This window comes from Eschrichtius robustus, chromosome 15, assembly GCF_028021215.1.
Source record: "Eschrichtius robustus isolate mEscRob2 chromosome 15, mEscRob2.pri, whole genome shotgun sequence".
NCBI classification, from domain to species: Eukaryota; Metazoa; Chordata; class Mammalia; order Artiodactyla; family Eschrichtiidae; genus Eschrichtius; species Eschrichtius robustus.
The window spans coordinates 30,005,084-30,027,719 of NC_090838.1; the positions used below are offsets into that span (position 1 = coordinate 30,005,084).

Here is a 22,636-nt window from a genome sequence, read left to right on the forward strand (position 1 = left end):
AGTAGCAATGACATATGCACACTACCAAATGTAAAACAGATAGCTAGTGGGAAGCAGCCGCATAGCACAGGGAGATCAGCTCGGTGCTTTGTGACCACCTAGAGGGGTGGGATCGGGAGGATGGGAGGGAGACACAAGAGGGAGGAGATATGGGGATGTATGTATACATATAGCTGATTCGCTTTTTGATACAGCAGAATCTAACACACCATTGTAAAGCACTTACATTCTAATAAAGATGTTAAAAAAAATTAAAAAATACAAAAAAGAAGTTCATAGTCACTGAAAAAAAAAAAAACTTTATACAGATAATATTCCTCTGGGCTCAGCCCATAATACTGCATTTCCTGTTGCCATGACATCAGTGGTCACTATTACAATCCCCAGGATTCTGTGAAGTCGAGAGCGAGAGGGAGAGAGAGGGAGAGAGAGAGAGAGAGCGAGAGAGCGAGAGAGAGCCAGAGAGGACAGTAGTTTTTCTTTCTTATTTCCCTTCTTTTTCCAATTCTTTCCTTCTTCTATCTCAAAGAAACACCAAAAGAAAAGTGCAAGCCAAACAGGCAAGAAAGGCAGGGGAAATCTTTGCCTTTTCTCAATATGTTGGCTCCTAAGAATGCACCAGGCTCCTTGAAGATGTGCCCTGAGTCAAGCTATCTAGACCGGACACTCTTAGTTGCCTAAGCAGAACACCTGCTTCCCTGCTTCCTCCATAACACAACCCCAACTTGGTAAATGGAATAAATGTAGCCAGAGGGCTCAAAGGAAGCTGGTCCATCCCCAGCTCCTGGGGAGGATCACAATTCCAAGTCTATATATATATATATATATATATATATATGTATATGTGTGTGTGTGTGTGTGTGTGTGTGTGTGTGTGTGTAGTCCCCCTTGCTGGTGATTGCTTCAGGGCCGCAGGCTTGAGCCCATCATCAGAGGGCTCTCTCCAGTTGATCGTGACTATTCAAGGGTGGGCTGTGTCCCAAGATGTATCAGACAGACAGGAAGGAAAAACTTTAATCGTATGTTTTTCAGGGTGAGGTCACCTCTCTTGTTGGAAATGAACAAGGGAGCAGGTTGTTCCAGGAATGCTGGCAGCCATGTTGTGACCACGGGGCAAGTTAGTCTGAGGAAAAAGCCAGCACATAAAGGAGGAAGGCAGCCAGATGAATCGGAGAAATGGAGCTGGAGCTCTGATTTTCTTGTGTCTAGAGGTCGGTGCTTAGCGATGACCTAGAGGGGTGAGATAGGGAGGATGGGAGGGAGGCTCAAGAGGGAAGGGATATGAGGACACGTGTATGCATATGGCTGATTCACTTTGTTGTGCAAAAGAAACTAACATGGTATCGTGAAGCAATTATACTCCAATAAAGCTCTATTAAAAAAAAAGTATTTAGACATTTAAAAAAAATAAAAAATAAAAATAAAATAAGCTACAAGGATATATTGTACAACATGAGGAATACAGCTAATATTTTATAATAACTATAAATGGAGTATAACCTTTAAAAATTGTGAATGACAATACTGTACACCTATAACATATAATATTGTACAGCAACTATTCTTTTAAAAAGTAAAATTATGAGAAATGAAAAACAGATTTATTTTATACAGGCCTATCTCATTTTATTGTGCTTTGCAGATATTGTGTTGTTTTACAAATTGAAGGTCTGTGGCAACCCTGTATTTAGCAAGTCTATTGGTTCCATTTTTTTCAATAGAATTTGTTCACTTCGTGTCTATGTCACAGTTTGGTAATTCTCGCAATATTTCAAACTTTTTCGTTATTAATATTTGTTATGGTGATCTGTGGTCCCTGATCTTTGATATTACTAATGTATTTGTTTTGGGGTGCCATGAACTGAACCCATATAAGACGGTGAACTTGATAAATGTTGTGTGTGTTCTGACTGCTCCACCGACCAGCTGTAACCCCATCTCTCTCCTTCTCCTTGGGCCTTCCTAGTCTCTGAGGCACAACAATATTGAAATTAGGCCAATCAGTAACCCTACAATGACCAAGTGCTCAAATGAAAGGAAGAGTTGCACACTTCTCACTTTAAATTAAAAGCCAGAAATGGTTAAGCTTAGCGAGGAAGGCATGTGGAAAGGATAAGCCAAAAGCTAGGCCTCTTGCTCCAGTTAGCCAAAAGTTGTGAATGCAAAGGAAAAGTTCTTGAAGGAAACTGAAAGTGCTATTCCAGTGAACACATGAATGATAAGAAAGCAAAACAGTATGGAGAAAGTCTTAGTGGGCTGGATAGAAGATCAAACCAGCCACAACATTCCCTTAAGCCAAAGCCTAATCCAGAGCAAGGTCCTAACTCTCTTCAATTCTATGAAGGCTGAGAGAGGTTAGGGAGCTGCAGAAGAAAAGTTTGAAGCTAGCAGAGGTTGGTTCATGAGATTTAAGGAAAGAAGCACTGTCTCTGTAACATCAAAGTGCAAAGTGAAGCAGCAAGTGCTGATATAGAAGCTGCAGCAAGTTACTTAGAAGATCTAGCTAAGATAATGAATAAAGGTGGCTACACTAAACAACAGATTTTCAATGTAGATGAAACAGCCTTCTATTGGAAGAAGATGCCACCTAGGACTTTCATAGCTAGAGGTAAGTCATGCCTGGCTTCAAAGCCTCAAAGAACAGGCTGACTCTCTTGATAGGTGCTAATGCAGCTGGTGACTCGAAGGTGAAGCCAATGTTCATTTACCATTCTGAAGACCCTATGGCCCTTAAGAATTATGCTAAATCTACTCTGCCTGTGCTTTATAAAGGGGAAAACAAAGCCTGGATGACAGCATATCTGTTTACTACATGGTTTACTGAATATTACAAGCCCACTCTTGAGACCTACTGCTCAGAAAAAAAGATTCCTTTCAAAATATTACTGTTCACTGACAATGCACCTGGTCACCCAAGAGCTCTAATGAAGATGTACAATGAGATTCATGTTTTTTTTCATGCCTGCTAACACAACCTCCATTCCACAGCCCATGGATCAAGGAGTAATTTCGACTTTCAAGTCTTATTATTTAAGAAATACATTTCATAAGGCTACAGCTGCCATAGCAGCTAGTGATTTCTCTGATGGATCTGCGCAAAGCCAATTGAAAACCTTCTGGAAAGGATTTACCATTCCAGATGCCATTAAGAACATTTGTGATTCATGGGAAGAGGTCAAAATGTCAACATGAACAGGAGTTTGGAATAGGTTAGTTCCAACCCTCATGGATGACTTTGAGGGGTGCAAGACTTCAGTGAAGGAAGTAACTTCAGGTGTGGTGGAAATAGCACGAGAACTAGAATTAGAAGTGGAGCCTGAAGATGTGACTGAATTGCTGCAATCTCATGATAAAACTTGAATGGATGAGGAGTTGCTTCTTATGAATGAGCAAAGAAAGTGGTTTCTTGAGATAGAATCTACCCCTGGTGAGGCTGCTGTGAAGATTGTTGAAATGACAACAAAGGATTACGTAATTACAAAAATCCTGTTGATCAAACAGCGGCACGGTTTGAGAGGATTGATTCCCATTTCAAGAGAAGTTCTACTGTGGGTAGAATGCTATCAAACATCAACGCATGCTACAGAGAAGTTGTTCGTGAAAGGAAGAGTCAGTCGATGCGGCAAACTTCACTGTTGTCTTATTTTAAGAAATTACCGCAGTCACCCAACCTTCAGCAACCACCCGCTGATCAGTCAGCAGCCATCAACATCATGGCGAGACCCTCCCCCAGCAAAAAGATTATGACTCACTGAAGGCTCAGACGGCCGTTAGCATTTTTCAGCAATAAAGCACTTTTAAATTAAGATATGTACACACTTAACAGTCTGTACTGCAGTGTAAACATAACTCTTATATGCACTGAGAAAGCAAAAACTTCACGTGACTCACTCTGTTGCAATATTTGCTTTATTTCGAAGGTCTGAAACTGAACCTGCAAAAACTCCAAGATATGCCTGTATTCAGAATAAATATTATTGTCTTCAAATAGAATTGAAAACTAAACATTTGGTATAAAATTAAACTTGACTTCTCTTTAGAACAGCTCAAATGCTACTTCAAACAGTATAGTTATACATGTGAATAAACTTAACCTAAAGACTTAAAATCAACTGTAAATCATTATATCCTTCTAATAACTGTGTTATATGATTTTGAGGCAGAATACTTTATAATGACAAGTGTTTTTCATAGTTGACTCTAGTAGTTATAATTCTGATAACGTTTAAAAAATTGATCCAAACACAGACTACTTAAAATTGGTATACATACTTGAATCTAGGTTGGATTCTAAAGTGAGAATGCGTTGTTGTGTTTCCATGTTAAAGATGCTTGTGTATCCTTTGCTGAATGATGCTACCATATGGCTCGGGTCACTGCTCACTAGATCCACAGAGGCAGGGATTCCCAATTCTAAGAGTCAGAACATATTCGAAGAGAATGGCAGTTAGAGGGGTCTACTTCACAATGTGCTTAGAATATAGCAAAACAAACGGTGGTATAAGAAGTAAATAAGGCTCAACATTAGAATAAGAATTAGCTCATAGTCATTCAGTGCAGACTGTTTCTTTCGTTACTTTTAGTCCTAGTCTATTTTATCATCCTTACTTGTTTACCACATCTTCTGCCAGTCACTCACAACTACTGTATTCATTGAATCCAAGCCTTTATTTAGAAATAAATGGAAAACATATGGACTACAAGTTTTTCTGCTTCCACCTCAAATCAACCTGGGGTTTAGAGGGGCATCACAGGAATTCTTCATTTTAAAAGCCCATCTCTTAATAGGAATTCTAACTCTCTAAAAGTATGGAATTTAAGAAGTAAAAACTCAAATTGTTATTTATTGGTAGAGTTAGGCAAATATCAAATGCAGGCAACTCATCAAAACCTAGGCACAAGTTATGGCAGCTCAAGAATAAAGAAGGGATTTTGATTTATCATCTAGAATAGGGTAAAACTTGGAACTTATTTATAAACATAAAAAAATATAATTCTATGTATATGTGAATATAATCTGATTCAAAATCTAAGTAAGCTAACAGTTCAAGAATGTGTATCTTCCAGAAGAAGGTACATTAATGGCCAATGAGCACACAAAAAAAGTGCTCAGAATAATTAGCCACCAAGGAAATACAAATTAAAATCACAATGAAATACTGCTACACACCCACCAAAATGGCTAAAATTAAATACACCCTCAACACCAAATGTTTGTAATTAAGGATGTAGAGCAACTGGAATTCTCACACATGGCAGTCAGTGGTGTAACATGGAACAACTACTTTCAAAGAAAGTTTGGCAATTTCACATAAAGTTAAACACACAATTCTAATTCTAAAGCCCAGAAATTCTATTTCCAGGTCTTTACCTGCCTGTGATTTAAAAAAAAAAAAAAAAAGAAAGTTCACAGCAGCTTTGTTCATAATAGGAAAAAATGGCAACAACCCAAATGTTCATCAGGAGGTAAATGATAAACACAGTGGTTTAAGGAAATACTTACTACTAAACAACAAAAATAAATTATTAACACTTATTACCACATGGACGAATCACAAGAACACTACAGTGAGAGTAAAACGTCAGATACAAAAAGAGTGCACACTGTATGATTTCATTTATGTGAAGTTTTAGAAGAGACAAAACTAATTTATAATGAAAGAAATCACAACAGTGGGTACCGCTGGTTAGGAATGGGGAAGGGGGATGACTGGGAAGAACACAAAGAAACTTTAGGGCAGTGAAGGAAATGTTCTATCTTGATAGGTGCAAGAGTTTTATGTATTTGTCAAACTCATGAAAATGCACCCTTAATATCTGTTTTTTACTGTATAGAAATTATATCTCAACTTTTAAAAGTTCAAGAAAGGCATGCTGTTTCACCAAATAGTATGCTTTTTAAACTTATACATACTAAGTTGCAAATTCAAGCAAATATATTTTCACTGCTTAAAAACAACCTTCAAATTAAACTTAAGCAGTAAGAGATTGTAGAAGCATTTATTTATTTGTTTCTTTTTAGAATAATTTTATAAAACACTCAGTAAAATAAGGGGAAACACGTATGTACCTTGATTATCATTAAATACACTCAGGGCTGGAGCAGCCTCGGTTGTATTCCATAAACGGAGAGTGCCATCTGCTGAACAGGACAACAAACGCTGGTGTGCTGCGCTGTAAGCCAAACCCCAGACTGCATCGGTGTGGCCTAGGAGAGGGCCTCTTAAAACAGAAGGATCTATAAGAACAGCAAGAATGCAGGGGAAAAAGCACAAATCATAAAGGTACTTAAGATTCCAAAGGAAAGTAAAATATACAAAACAAAAAGTATAAAATACACCTCCTAGTTTCTATTTTTCTTCTGAAATGTGGCAAAAACAGGCTTGGAAACATGCAAATGTAGGGCTTGAAAGGTCTAAATTAAAATTTTAAAGTACATATATTTCTCCTTAAAAAAATTACATATTTCCTTCTCCCTCCCTTTTTTCTTTCCATTTGTCTTGATTTTTCTAAAAAGCATGTTAACATAAACCGTTTGAATTTAATCTACTTTCAGAGAAACCACAACTCACATTCCCCGAGGAAGTGAACAGAGACCCTTTCCCTCTTCTGATGTCCTTCAGCACTTTGGATACACTCTTTAGGCCATTTGTGCTATGAATGGCAGTCGTTCTCGGGAGCAACAGGCCTCTGTCATCCTTAATGGACGTGAACTGAGACCTACAGGAATCCCCAAATGCTCAAACAGCAAGATGTGACACATGAATGATGTGCATGTGGGGGAGGGGCAAGGAGAAGGCGGGGGAGGGGGTTTGCTTAGCACTGTTTCCTGATAAAAGCCAAATTGGAAATTTTACTTGTTAACCCTCACAATGAGTCTATGAAGTGGTACTTTCAAGATGGCTCACAGATGTTAGATTTAAAATGTCAATGGTGTTATCTGTCCTACATCCTCTTTTAGTCATACCATAAAATATCTATTGAAGATATACTATGTATTAGGCACTATGCTAGATGCAGGGGCCATGCAGATGATTAAGACACAGTACCATCCTTGTCTTCAAAAGACAATGTGGTAAGTACAATAATAGTGACAGACACCAGTTACCACGGAGAGTGACTGGGAGGAATGAAAGCTTCTTGGAGAGAATGACACCTAGAGTACGGATGCTGGCCAGTCAAAGGACAGAGGGAAGGCATTCCTGGCAAAGGAGGCAGCTCCTACAAAATCACAGAAGGAAAAATAGCATGCTATGGGAGGAAATTTATAAGAAAGTCAGTATTACTGGACTGTGAAATTTGAGGCAAGAAGTGGAAGAGATGAGAGTGGCTAGTTTACGGTGGGATTTCTACGACGTATTAAAGAAATTATCCTGAAAGCAATAGGGAACCACTGAAGGGTTTCCCAGGAGAAGCAGGGTGAAGTAAGTATTTAATAAGGTATCTTTGATTATAGTGTAGAAGACAGATTGGAAAGAATCAAGATGAAGGCAAGGGGACTGTTTCAGAAGACTGGGAGAGTGAAGATGAAGACCCACAAGACGACAGTGATAAAAGGGGCAGAGCAGGAGTAAATTCAAGAAATATTTAGGGGGAGGTAATTAATAAGGTATAGATAGTAAAACGGTACAAGGAATCAAGGATAACTCTTAGGTTTCTAGTTTGGATAATTCTGGTAGCGCCACCAACTGATAAAGAATACATGGAAAGGGAATTCCCTGGCAGTCCAGTGGTTAGGACTCGGCGTTCTCACTTTGATCCCTGGTCGGGGAACTAAGATCCCGCGAGCCACGCGATGCCACCCCTGTCCTCCCAAAATATATATATATATATGGAAGAAGAAACAGTGCTTGTAGGGATTTATGTACAATGAGACAGCCACTTTGAGATGTTCTGTAGGTAGTCTGAAGCCTAAAGAAGAGATTTATGAGCCAATAGCATATAAAACCACAACGTGGATTCAATCTACCAAAGAAGATGTGTGCAATGCAAAGAATGAGTTAGGGTCTGGCCTTGATAAATGTTAACATTTAAGGTGAGAAAAATAAAAGAAGTTTATGAGGGACAGGGAATAGAAACCGTCATAGAGTTATGTGTCAAAAAAGCCTACAGTGAACAGATTTCAAAAAGGACGGAGTGGTCCACAGTTTCAGATAGCCAGTATATCCAGTAAAATAAGGATTGTAAAATACCCCTTGGATCAGCCAAATTAGGTAGATACTGATATCTTGTTATATTTAAGCGGAACAGCCAGAAGACAGAATGCAGAGGGATCATGCACAGGGAAAGGACATGGAATTAGTAACTAGTAATTGTGTTTCCTAGACAGTATCACCAAAGAGACACAGGAATGAAAGAAATGAAGGAAAGAGAGACTAAACAAAAGCCAGAGAGGGAAATGGAGTCAGAAAAGGCTTCTCCTTGCCCAGGATGGGAGACACCTGAATTTACTTACATGCTGAGGGGATGGAAAGAGAACAAAGAGGGTAAAGCTTCAGATGAGAGCAAGAGAGCGCAAAAGAGAAAGAGTCAGCCAGAAACAGAGAAGAAGAATGATATTAGAGTGAAGTCTCAAAGGGAACAAGAGAATGAGGTCAAGAGCAAAGGGGAAGGGTTGGCTTGGGACAGAATGAGGTCAACCGATATCTGGTACAGGGATAAAGTAAGTAAGGAAAAGCATGAAACAGATAAATCTGTAAGAGAATTGTGGAGGGAGAGGGGGTGTTACCCTTCACAAAATATATGCTAAATGCTTATTAAATAAATGTTAGGAGAAACTTTTGGTTACTGAATTTTTTATCTTTACTTAGGTTTATTAGTAAAATTAATTAAACAATAACAAAAATAAAATATGGTTTTATGACATATTTGACACTTCATACCATTCTAGAATTTAAGGAGAATTTTAAGACGAAACCAAAATAGTTCCTAAACAGTTTTTGCAAGGGAATTTATGATAACATCTAGTGATAGATTATAATACAGTTTTTTGTTTCATGGTGCTGTTCCCAAATCTAAAGGGCACTTAATTTTTTAAAGCCTTTTAAATATTTTGGTGCCATACACTTTAAAAATCATTAGCCTCTATACCCTCCAATAATTGATCAAGAAGATGATGCCATCATTCATTTTCCTTCAAAGTTATTTGTCAAGAATAGTGACAAAATATGATTACAGATTAGTAATAATGTATCAAGTACTGTACAGATGCCTACAATGAAGAAAACAATTGTCAATCAAGCCAGCATTTCCAATCAGTAAGACTTCCGGGGGTGGGAACTGTTTTCTTGGGAAAAATACGTTATTTTCTCTTTTCTTTTAGCATTATGTGTTATCATATTGATTCCCAAATACAGGAGTCCTTTTTAACAAAATAAATATATGGTTCCCTTTTACCAATTTATTTTCAAAAATATCTCATTTTATCCTTATGTATGCTATGTAAAATGCATAAAAAGAAAATATTTTATTCTTTCATATCTTTGGGGAATCACATACCGTAAGAGTCATAGGGATCGATGTTGGGGTTGGTGGTGTTCCAGCCCTGGATCAGTCCATCAGTCCCGCCACTATAGCACTGCTCACCATTGCTGCTCATTACCACACAAAGCACTGGACCTCTGGGAAGGAAAATCAATTTCTATTCTCAAAAATCTAACTGATAACAGGACTTGTTAAAAATAAGAATGCTTAATTATTCAAAAGGCTTTCTCTTTTTCTGCTTTGGATAACAAATAAAAAACTATCAAAGCATTATTCGTTTTTCTTCCTCTGCTAAACCAGTGGTTGGTAAACTATGGCCTATGGACCAAATCCAACCAGTGGAGTGCTTTCGTACAGTCCTCAAGCATTTATGGTTTTTACATTTTTTAAAGGGTTGTAATACAAAACCAAACTAAAAACAAGAATGTACAACATTAAATATGCAACCAGCCAAGCCTAAAAACATTTACTAACTGGCGCTTTATTTATAAAAAGTATGCCAACCTCTGCGTTAAATCAAGTGAACAGGTACATTCCTTAAACTTAAATGGAAACAGGAAAAGCGTGCAACATGTGATCACAATACAAAAAGTCTCAGATTTTTTAAGGAAAAAAGATCAGGATTTCTCATAGTTAAACTTAATTGCCTCAACTTCATTTTAAGAGAGATATATACATCATCTACACATCATGCAAATAAAATCTAATTTCAGCAAGGATCCCTATCTGGTAGTGATAAACTTGTCTCTAGCATTATATTATCTGCCAGTTTCTTTTACATTTACAAAAAACACTACTAAATACAAAAATACATAACACAAATACATACGTGAAAGAAAAGAAAATATGCTAATTAGGCTGATTTACAATGATGTTGATTTAACACAAAGAAAAAGCACATACTTACTTATGAGCTCTGAATGTATAGATAGGCTCCACATCAAGAGAAGTGCTCCTAAATCAGACAGAGGAGGACTTTTACCACTCTAAGTTTTCAGTAGTAAACAGTATGACAATGTATGTCATAAAATTGCCCCTAGAAATACCAACACTATGATAATATACCATTCTCAACCCCAGGACACAAGAAAGCTTACTTAACACGGATCACATATATTTGTGACTTCAAGAAACAAAATTCTTGTTTAGTAACAATACCTTGTTACATCACTTTTAGCATTGCCCTAATCTATTTGACTAAAGGAAGAGAGAGCCTCACTCAGGGGAAAAAGCATGGGCTTTGAAGAGATAAATTTCTGGATTCAATTTCCAATTCTGTCACTAACTGGCTAACTTTCGGCAAATTATTTAATCTTTTGGAACTCCAGATTCCTCTATGTTTAAAATAAAACAGAAAAATAGGGATAACACCAAATATTCACAGGATTAAATGAGATTCTACATGGTAAAAGAGCCTAGGACAGAACCACACACATAGTAGAATTTCAATCAAAAGTACTTTAATTTCCTTGCATTTGCATAAAGGTTAACATGCCTGTCCTTAATACTTGCAGAAACTGTCCAAATCATCAGATTATTCATTACTCAGAACACTGAGTATATGGGTACTCTACAGGGCCTAATACTGGCCATGACTGATAATGAAAACTTGATTTAAAATCGGATTGCATTGTAGTTTTTTTTTATAGGCATATGATATCTCTCCTCATTACCAAAGTTTTAAGTTCAAAGGTAAACAGGCTACTGTTACTTGCAATGTGAAGATGTTGTTACTAAGCTATCACCAGCAAAAAATTTATTTCAATATTTTTCTAAATTTTAGTCAAGAATATATGATGAGACATTCACATTCTCTGGTCCAATATGATGTCCACTGTGACTAAAGAACTTGAAAGACAAAAGGCACAATTTATAACCAAGAAATACTTCTTCTCTGCTGAAGACACCTAATCTACATGAGGATTCACTCGGTTTTAAGCAAGATCTGGTTGAGCTATCTGATGAATCAAGTATTTTATCGAGTTTATGTATGAGTCACAGCAGGAATGTCATTGATCTCTTTTAAATTGGGCAATAGATATTCTCTACCAGTAGTAAAGCTTCCATAACCTCCTCCATTTGATGTTCATTTCTACTCTTTAATAAAAGAGGTGTCCAACACTGTAGAAGGGCCCCTGCTGGCAGATGCTGGGTTCTGGACCATGTGACCCAAGGAAGAAAGGAGAGGAGTTCCAATAAAGACCCCACCAAGTGGGATCAGGACTAGCGTGGTGACTGATAAAAGGGATTTATACCAACTCATGTCTGTCCATGCTTAGAGAGGAACCAAGAGCCCAAGGCAAGTATTAGCGGTTAAGTGAGAGCAACAACAGTGTCTTTCAGTCTGGACATTTTGGTCAAGGTCAAAAGAAAAGACCAAAGAGAGGTTCTCACCTCTCCCTGTCCCCCCATCCCCCATCAGCCTTCCCTCCCTCCCACTCCATAAGTCCAAACCTAGTAAACAACAGGACAAGCTTGGGGTGCGGGTTTGATGATTTTAAACATGCACATACCTGTTTACAACACCAGCAGAAACCTTCAGTGCAGATAAAGAGCTCCCCAAATGTGATAGTTATTTAAAACACTGTATAAAGATTACAATCAGCATTCACAAACCATCAGATAATACCATTTCTCCCTAAGGGTCAGTTTTCCAACCTAAATTAGCTTGTGAGTATGAAGGGAAAAACACCCTAAATTATGTGAGATGGTAAAGAAGAAAGAATTAGAAGAGATATTTGGGGAACTTAACAGCAAATAATAAAGTAAGCATTTTTCTTCTGAAAAACTATTAATTAAAATATTTAAATACAGTTAAAGGAGAATATTCTCACTTTTTGGCTGGGGCTGTTTTCTGCAGATTCCACATTTTTAACGTGTGATCCTCTGATGCTGTTATCAAAACAGGCTCAATGGGGTGGAAAGCAAGGGCTCTAATGCCATCAAAGTGACTTCTTAATGTAAACTTAGGGTTCCATGTCTTCCTCAATGCATCTTTATTGTTTGCTATCTATTAAAGAAACAAAAGAAAAATACCAATACATTTAGTTCAGGAAAGGAAAAAAACTATATTTCAACATTAATTCTTACTGATTTGTCATCAAACCATCACATTTTGCAACTTTCAAAACATATAATTTTTAAACATAAATAACCAAATCAATAGGCAAAATTAGCAATATGTTAACAATGGTTTTCTCTGAAGAAATATGAACGCTATAATAAGAAAATAGGCAACATAATTCAATACAGAAAGAGGATCAAATAACTTAATAATATAAAATAGATCTTCACTAAGATGATTTTTTAAAAAGACAAGTAATTTAAACCTAATTATAGAATAGAAACTAATTTTGGGTAAGAGTTGAAAAACTAAGTTATCTTTAAACTTGTTAACATTACAGAATATGATGATACTTTTGAAATTTTCAATGCTTTCTGACAAGAGTTAAATTTTCTTCAAATTGGTAACAAAGTTTATAAACCAGAAACATAAAATGTTAAAACTGGAAGAGACAATCAGATGTTACAAAAAAAGATTCCACTGGTAAAATAAATACATTATTATGTTCCTTTTCTCCACAGAGTCTCCATCTCAACAACTGAAAAAAATGCACTGTTTTTTCATTCCAAGTAATAGGAAAGCCAAAGAGGTTAGTATTTGACTTTACACAAGCACCATGTATGAACTCTTCACACTCCAAGGCTAACAATCATGCTAGGTTTAAGCAAGAGTGGGGCAAGTATTGGTAACACACCGGAGAAATGTTAACCATACTTACAATGACAAAAATCATCAATGATACTAACAATAGCTGCTATTTTGAGCATTATTCTTTATATTGTACATTATTCCAAAAGGCTTAACATGCATTAACTCAGTTAATCCTCACAACAACTCTATGAAGTAGGAATTAACATTATCCCCACTTTACAGACTAGGCATGTTAGGGAAAGAGAAGTTAAGTGACTTGCCGTCTAGTAAATGGAGGAGTCAGGATTCAAAATCAATCAGTCTGGCTTCAGAGGCTATGTATTAATATAAACTATACTTCAGAGCCCAGAAGTTTAGAAATCTGCAGAAATATCTGGACAGGACATGTCACAACTGGGGCAATAAGTGAAGACAAAACACACTATGCAAGGAACTACTCTCAGTGGAGCTGGTTATCTTTGGGGTAAGCGGGGTTGCGGGGGGAGGTGAAGAAGACAAGGGCAACTGAACTGACTCCTGCCCACTCTTATTAAAGAGCTAAAAGGTTTTCATATGTAAGAGCACTTAGATTCCTTCCTAGATTCCTTCCGAGCATCTTAATGTGGTAGGCAGCCACTAACGTAGTTCCCAACCAGCCCACTTATTTTTACCTTTGGGTAGTCGCCTTCCACATTATAGGGCTGCTCTGTATGACTAACAGTATACAGGAGAAGTTGGGACAAATTACTTCCAAAATTAGGTTATAAAACCTTCCATCTTGAGTGTTCCTGCTCTCTATCTTTTCAGGTGCACTCACGCTGGAGAAGCCAGCTGCTCTGCTGAGGATCCCACAGAGAGGTTCACGTGGTGAGGAACTCGTCTCCAGCCAATAGCCAGCAAGAAACCAAGGCCTTCTAACAACTACGTGAGTGAGCTTGGAAGTAGATTTTCCCCAAGTCAAGTCTGTGTAAGACTGCAGCCCTTGCCAACGTCTTGACTACAGTTACATGAACAACCAGAACTACACAGCTAAGCTGCCCACAGACTGCTGACCCACAGAAACTATGAGATATAAATGTTTATTGTTTTAAGCTGTTAAGCATGGTGCAAGTTGTTACATAGCAATAGACTGCTAATATGCTTAGTAAAACTAGGAACTACTTTTAGAAACAAACACTAAGTTTTCTAACAATTAAGAGCTATGGAAAAGGAATGAGCTTTCTCTAGAGAGAGGACTGAGTTCTATCATGTATTAGACAAATTCTTTGTGGAGTTAGTGCAGAGGGAACAAAAGCATCTAATGGGAAGTTCTGCTTCTGGCCATGATGGACTAGATCATTAGGACCAACTGTGTACTGAGGACAGGTAGAAAAGCAGAGCTAAAAATAAAAAATGCAGATCCACCAAAATAGTGCGAAAAACCCCAGGATCCAGGGGAAGACAGAGGCCTAAGGAAGCGAGCCTGATATCTGGAACTGTTTTCCCCAGAGGGCGTTTACTGATTCCAGAGGAGGTGGCTGAGAGGTTGAGCGGTGCTTCTGATAGCTCTGCCATGCAGGGGGATATAAATTGGTGTCCAGGGCCTGCCAAGACAGTAGGGCTTAGCAGACCACCTTGCTTTAGGTTTTAATTTCAAGGGCCTGTATCCTACACATAAGAGTGAACTGGAAGAACACCAGCCCTTACAAAGACCATAGATCAGCTTTAGATCATCTCAAAAATTGAAAAGGAAGTCAGGTGATCCAAATTTCTAGTGGCTGCAGACATCTGAGAGAAGAAAATTAAAATATACTCTCTGGGGGAAGATAAACTTAGGCCTGAAGCTATTTCTACAGACAATTTTTCAAATACAGTTATTTGGGCATAGTAAAAAATAACTGTACCCATATGAGATAATACAGCATAAATGAAAACAAGCAGAAACAACACATAATAGTAACAGAACTACTGAGTCTCTGATTCAAACTTTAAAATAATCATGCTTACTATGTTCAAGAAGATAAAAGACAAGATTGAAAAATTTGGAAGAAATCTGTAAACCATTTTAAAAAAGTAATTCTAGAAGCAAAAAATATAAGACTTCAATAGATGAGTTCAATTGCAGATCACACATAACTGAAGAGAGAATTAGCTAACCAGAAGATGAGTCATTTAAAAAATCTAGACTGAAGTACAGAAAAAACAAAAGATGGAAAATACAGAAGAAAGGGGACCAGAGAGAGAGAATATAAAAAGGGGATCTAACAATATAACTAGAGTTCTAGAAGGAGGGGAGGAGGGGGAGGTGGGGGAGGAGGGGGAGGTGGGGGAGGAGGGGGAGGCGGGGGAGGAGGGGGAGGAGGGAGAGGAGGGAGAGGAGGGAGAGGAGGGAGAGGAGGGAGAGAGGGAGAGAGGGAGAGAGGGAGGGAGGGAGGGAGGGAGGTGTAAAAGCAGTATCTGAAGAGAAATGGCTGAGAACTTTACAAAACTGATGGAAACATATTAAGCCAAGAAGATCTAAGAATTTCAAGGAGGTTAAATAAAAAGAAAATTAAACCTTGGCTGACAATCAAGGCATAGAGAAATACCAGTCACGGAAAAAAATCAGATTACCACTGAATAACCAAAAATAGAAATGACAGTTGACTTTAGCAGAAAACAATAACGAAATATAATGAAACAATGTATTTAAAGCACTAAAAAAATTTCTGCCAAGTGAAATTCAAAATCAGAGATAATAGTTAACCTACTCAGGCAAAAAAAGACAATTAAAGACAAGTTAAGAAAATCAGAAACGAAGAGAACTGGGCACCAGTAGATCTTCACTAAAGAGAAATATTGTGTTCTTAGAGTAAAAGAAAAGTGATCCCAGATGGACAGTCAGATATGCAGGGGAGAATGGAAAAAAGCAAAATAGATAATTTAAATGGGTAATTCTAACTGACTACTGAGTGTACAAAACAGAAGCTTGTAGGACATAAATGTATACAGAAATAAAATATATAACAAGAGTGACATATACGCAGGGTGAGAGTTTTTTAAATAAAGTGTTCTAAAGATCTTTGCGTGTAAAATTTTGATAAGGATGTGTGTGGTAATCTCTAATTTAAAAAGTAATGAAAGAGTGCATAAACTCCAAATAATGGGGAGGGGTGAATAATAAAAAATAATCAACCCCAACTCAGGCAAAAATAGGAGAAAAACAAACACAGCACAGGTGGCACAAACAGATGGCAGGATTAAATCCAAATTAAGGATTATATCCTTAACTATTTTAAAAAGAAATGGACTAAATGTTTTCTAATTAAAAAAGGTTGTCAAAGGTTAAAAAACAAAAGCCAACTAAATGGTGTTTTTAAAAGACATGTAAAATATAAGGATATAAAAACATTGAAAACAGAAATTTCTTTTTTTTTCCAAAATCTGTATCGCATATGTGGAGAATGGAGTGCAAGGGGCCGTTTAGATTAGGTTATTGTAGTAGTTCCAGGTGAAGAAAAAATGGACTAGGAGGGGAGGTAAAAAGACGTACTATATGGATTTCAGTTGTTTTTGGAGGTAAAACCCAAAAGACTTACTAAAGGACTTAGCATAGAGGGAGAGAGTTTTTGATTTGCAGGAAGGAGTGAGTGGCGAGGGTTCCTCTTCTGAGTACTTCCAAGGTTCACTTAGGGATCCATCCTACATCCTCCATGTGGCAGGAGCTACATTGTATTCCCCAACAAAGATAATGAATATCAAAGTGAGAGGATTTTAATGAAGAGATAAGATAGGCTGTGACTACTTTATGAAATAAGCAACTGTTTTTCTGATAATTGATTATGATGAACAATTATAAAACAACTGTATTTGAGATTAAGTAAATGCATGCATGCATAAAGGTGTAAAGATTCCAGTTTTGGTCCAAATCACTGACAGGTCAGCCTTAACATCTGGAAAGCATCCTGTACACACCCTTGCCTAACAACAGCTAAAACTACTTCTCAGCAGGATACTGATGATGTATTAAAGAAGCAAGACAAATGTTGCCTTTAGGCAGGCATGAATTTCAACTAATCACTGGTGCCCTAAAACATAAGACAAAATCCAAATTTGGTAATAGAAAAGGGAATTCTTTCCCTTATCTAAAACCAATGAATAAGCTATACTAATTTTTTTTTTAATTTTTTAAATTTTTTAAATTTTTAAAAAAATTTTTTCACACACACACACTGTATTTTATTTTTACAAGAGACAGACTGACACCAAGCATTGTAAAAAAAAAAAAAAAAAGCTATACTAATTTATGAATTTAGGTAAAGCCCATAATTTTAGTCACTGCATGATGTGAAAAGTATTATTGTTTATTTTTATAATATATTCATATTTTCAAAGTTTGTGATTAAAACTGAACCAAATTCTACACTTGTGAAGAAGTCTTACCATCGTCACTTTTTCTATAAAATTAACTTTTTATTTTTAAAAAATAAATGAAAACAACAAAACTAAAACTACTACTCACATCATAAGTTAATGAGTCTGCTTCATTGGCCACTGTAAGTCCTGCCAATTCTCCAAGTCCCAGTTCACTTTCAAGGGCTTCATCTGCTCCCATGATGAATGACTTCCCAGAAGAAGGAGGAAACGTCAATGCTTCCACTGAAGGGGAAGACAAAAGAAACATTAAAAAAATCATGTAAATAGTCAACAATTAGTCTCATAAGGGCATGTCTACATTTGATTATTTTTAAATGCTTTTAAACACAATAAAATTCAGTGAGCAGAAAATCCTGAAGAATTGCTTACTTTTTTTAATATCTTAACCATATAAAGTTATCATCTAAGAAAAGTGCAACATGAAACAAATCCATTGTCCTTTCGTTTTCACTACAGAGAAAAATGTATAAATGTATAAAAGAAAGTAGGTTTTCCTCATTTGATATTTCATGCTAATTACCCAATTGATTTTTATCAATTATTAAAACATGTACAACAAGTGATTCTGAATACTGCTGGCTGCATTCAAAGTAAAATTGGTTAATTCTATAACCTGAAGTAATATGGAAAATTTCAAATGAAAATGGTCATAATTGTAAAATGTGCCTATGTAAGGCAAAACTAGTATGTGTTGTTAGAACTCAGGATTACCTCTGGAGAAGAGGGAAGGGGTAGTGTTCGAAGGAAGCACCATCAGGACTTCTATGTCCGGGTAATGTTCTGCTTCTTTACCTAGGCACTGGTGACATGGTTGGTTTCGTTTTGAGATAATTCACTGAGCTGCACCCTCAGGACTTCAGCAGTTTACTGTAGGTATGTTATATTTCATTTAAAAAGATTTATTTCAAAGAAGTTTTTTAAAAGTGTCCATTTGAACACTTTTTATAAATGCAAATTACTCTGACAAGCCATCAGAGATAGTTCTCTAAATAGTTTTCTAGAGGTGGTTACTTTACTGATGACAAACATTTATGAGTTGATTAGATGAATTTAGTAGTTTAAACTCTGGCTGCTAAAGAAGTAAATTAACTTCTTTTTTGAAAGAAACAAGTCAATTTTATTAATCAGTATATGCAGAAAATAGATTTACAAGGTGTTTTTCAGTTTTACATTCAATCATATAATTTTAGATTCAATCATAAATATTTGTTGAAGAAATGAAAGAACAGTTACATGCTTTTAAAAATAGTAGTGGCAGGAACTCTACTCAAAATCCTTATAAGAACAAAGTAGAGTATAAATTAATAAGACATTTTCAAATCACCATGTGATAAAGCTGCAATAATAAAAATGGGTTTTACCCAAACATACCATATATCCTATGACGGGTTCAAACAACTCTAAACATTTACTAATAAAGAGTGGGAATTATTTAATTTAGAGCAGCAATTTTTATGCCAAAATTTCAACCAAATGATTCATGTGAGACTATGAGGCTAGGTCTTCAGCCAGGTGATTTTTTGTTTGTTTTGCTTTCATGTCTAATATTGCCAGATAACTTTGTTCAGGTGCGAAATAAAAATGGCTCTTCCAAAAAAAAAAAGAAACTAAGATTTGTGGGATTTGGCCATACACATTGTGTCGGCTAATTTAACTAATGTTCTAGGAATGGCCAAGTAAAACCTGAAAACAAAGGAAGGCAACAACTGCTTCTACACACACCAGTGGCTGAGGCCCAAAGAGAGAGAGCACCAATGGGCATAACTGTCGTTGACTGATCTCTAAGAGACCTTAGAACTTTCAACTATAGGTCACATTTCTATCTGGTAACTAAACATTACTGACTCTTATCAGCTTTTACAAAATGATTTAACTGTGCCTCTTAAGTGTGGCACTGCCTTCTGAATCATTATGATAAAAATAAAGTAATAAACTTATACAGCACACACAAGCTATGGAAACTTTTTCTGAAACTGGACTGGAGACCAAGAAGCATCAGTCACAGGCAATGAAATCTACAACATATTTCTTAAGTGTCTTTTCTATTTCTGAAAATCCTGCACTGAGGGGGAAGACTTAGGACCAATCCTATGGATCATAAGTTAGATATTCAATGCTTCAGTTCTAAGATTCTTAACATTTTTTTTTTTCCTATCAAGGGTACTTTCTTTGCTTTATATCATCCTTTTTTGTACATGTGTCATTTAGTACATATTCTGCCTCTATTATTAGAATTCTGCAAGATGAAATCTCTGATAAAACTCTTTTGGAGTTATTAGAATAAGAGAAAAACTAACTTGTCTTCTTATCTAGACCTGACCTTAGAATAAATGAAATTGATTAAAATTCTCACATCTATAAGTGTCAACTGAATGAATATCCTAGTGAACAGCAAACATACCTATTGAGGCCTATGACTTCACATCTTAATTCAAAAGACACATGTCTACATCAAATAAATTGTTCACCTAGAATATAAAGGCGTAACATGTGGTTTTTCATTATCTAACATATGGAAAATGAATTCCCAGTATACTGTAATTAACTCTAACAAATAACTAACCATGTAATGGTCAAACAGTTCACTGAAAAAGTATTCCGAACATGAAACTCTATTCATCAAGGTCCTGTCAGTTTATGTCTCTCTAAAACATAGCTGAATTTAAAGCCAAGAAAGAATAAAACATATGATTTTTCTGTGGCTTTTTCCCAGGTTGTTTTGTTCATTAAATAAAAATGTGAAGAGGCATATCTACTGCAAATAATTACAATACTTAAATTCAAGGAAATTTTAAAAAATAAAATTTGAAATATATTCATTAGTCATTAAGATTACTTTTATGTCATTCTAGACTTTCAGCTAATGTAAATATATATATTTTAAAATCAATTTACACATATACATTTATAAATAGATATATCAGAACTTAAAAGACAGAAAACTGTATTTATATACCGTAAGACTGTACTGTAAAAAACTGGGAGCAACCTAAATATCCAAAAGGGGCGGACTTCCCTGGTGGCGCAGTGGTTAAGAATCCACTTGCTAATGCATGGGACATGGGTTCGAGCCCTGGTCCAGGAGGATCCCACATGCCGTGGAGCAACTAAGCCCATACGCCACAACTACCGAGCCTGCGCTCTGGAGCCCACGAGCCACAACTGCTGAGCCCACGTGCTGCAACTGCTGAGCCCGTGCGCCTAGAGCCCGTGCTCTGCAACAAGAGAAGCCACCGCAATGAGAAGCCTGCGCACCACAGTGAAGAGTAGCCCCCGCTCGCCACAACTAGAGAAAGCCTGTGCACAGCAACAAAGACCCAATGCAGCCAAAAATAAATAAATAAATAAATTTATATATATATATATATTAAAAAGGGGGGGAATGGTTAAGAATAAAGTCTAAAATAGAATAATCCTAAAATTACAATTATGAAGATTATTTTTATGATTTCATATAAATAAATAAAATTGAATTATTCTACATGGTGACTCTAACTCTGCAAAAAGTATATGCACGTAGACAAGGACTGAAAGAGAACAAGGAAAAACAGAAAGTAGAAAATGTGACTAGACGTTCAGGTGTCTTTTTTCCCTTTTTCATTTGTGAATGATAAATTGCTTAAATATTTAAAAATATTTACGTGAGTCTCAAAGTAAACATTTACTATTTATAGTAATGATAATTTAAAGTAATTTTCTCATTGTTGGAATGGTATAATTAGAACTACCTGTGTACACACCAAATACATGGCTTCTGTGGAGCTAGGGGATGTTCTAAACTATAATTTAGAGTTGATTTTTAAGTTTATGCATCCTTTTTCAAATCTTAGAGATTACAGTTGGAATTAAACCCCCTTGAGTATAAGAAAGCCTACATATGGGGAGTACTACGTAGTTCAAACATTTGTAGAATAAAATTCTTCTCTTAGAGAGCCCTTTCTAATAACTTAATTTATATAAGTACATCCAAGTGCTTCTTGTGCTCTAGTGTCTAAAATACTTGCCTTCATCTGCCCTATTTATTTCATGTTCAGGAAGCCTGGAGCTGCTGGGTCTGGAAGGTGAACCCACAGATGGCTGCAATGAGGGAAGTTCATCAACATCTCTCAAATTAGCAAGCATATCTTGCAGTTTTGACCTATTGGGCCCTAGCCCCCAAAAAGGGAGGGAGAGAACAAAAAAGAGGAAATAGAATTATCCAACTGCATCAAAATGGAGTCATAAACCTTACTCACATCTGCCAACATTCACCTTTAAAACTACCGTACTATATTATATTAAAAAGTAATTATTTTCTAAGTTTTCAAATTATTTTAAAAGTTTATTATTTCTTGAAAAAAATTGTGTTTTACATATATTTTTTAAATTAAGCTAATGGAATAACATCACTACTTGCATGGAAAAATGCTCAAGTGCAATTTGGACCATTAAAAATAATATTATTCTATAATCCTTGTATACTGCTCTAAACGCAGATACCACAGACTGTGAAGCTACTGCGTACACTGAATTAAACAATCACATTCTTTTTTGTTTGTTTATATTAAGTTGCATTCATTGCCTTACATCCTGAAGCTATAGTATCCGAGGTGAAGTCTCATGCCCTGCCAATTGCTTACCTGTACTTTGATGCTGCATTCTCCCACATCCCTGTTTTGATTGTTTTATATAGGATAGAGGCTGAAACAGATCTTCAGTAGTTTTTCCTGTTATAAGTTTAATTAAGAATGGGAAAATCTTACCCATAGTCCATTATGTTTTTTTTTCCTATACCAGCAAAGAATACAACTGTTTTTAAGCAATTTTAACTACTACCTAGAAATATATTCTAAGACAGTATGATTGAAGAACACAATTTGACTGGAAATATTTCTACTAGACCATATTAAAAAGACTCAACTTCTTCCAATGAGTAACAGTTCAATTTTAAAAATACCCATGGTGGTTTATAAATTAATGCTCCATAGATCAATTCAAAGTTTTCCTTCAGTTCTATTTTCATTTTAAGTCTTTCAGTTCTGTTTTTATCTTGTCTTCACTTGTTCCCAAACTATCATTTTATCA

General features: G+C 36.2%; 2 protein-coding genes across 3 annotated transcripts in view; one reads left to right on the forward strand and one right to left on the reverse strand.

Annotated features, from left to right (window-relative positions):
- LOC137778181 (annexin A2-like) overlaps positions 1 to 22,636 on the forward strand; it is a 368,470-nt gene that overhangs the window by 323,709 nt on the left and 22,125 nt on the right.
- Positions 1 to 22,636, reverse strand: part of STRN (striatin) — a 110,428-nt gene that overhangs the window by 12,374 nt on the left and 75,418 nt on the right. The window contains exons 9-15 of one of the 2 annotated variants that reach the window (XM_068565196.1): positions 21,577 to 21,720; positions 17,658 to 17,794; positions 12,318 to 12,493; positions 10,391 to 10,438; positions 9,499 to 9,620; positions 6,071 to 6,238; positions 4,273 to 4,413 (exon numbers count right to left, since the gene is read on the reverse strand). In XM_068565196.1, the coding sequence (XP_068421297.1) occupies positions 4,273 to 4,413; positions 6,071 to 6,238; positions 9,499 to 9,620; positions 10,391 to 10,438; positions 12,318 to 12,493; positions 17,658 to 17,794; positions 21,577 to 21,720 (936 nt within the window). The remainder of the gene's footprint in view (positions 1 to 4,272; positions 4,414 to 6,070; positions 6,239 to 9,498; positions 9,621 to 10,390; positions 10,439 to 12,317; positions 12,494 to 17,657; positions 17,795 to 21,576; positions 21,721 to 22,636) is intronic. The other variant, XM_068565197.1, reaches the window with a different exon arrangement.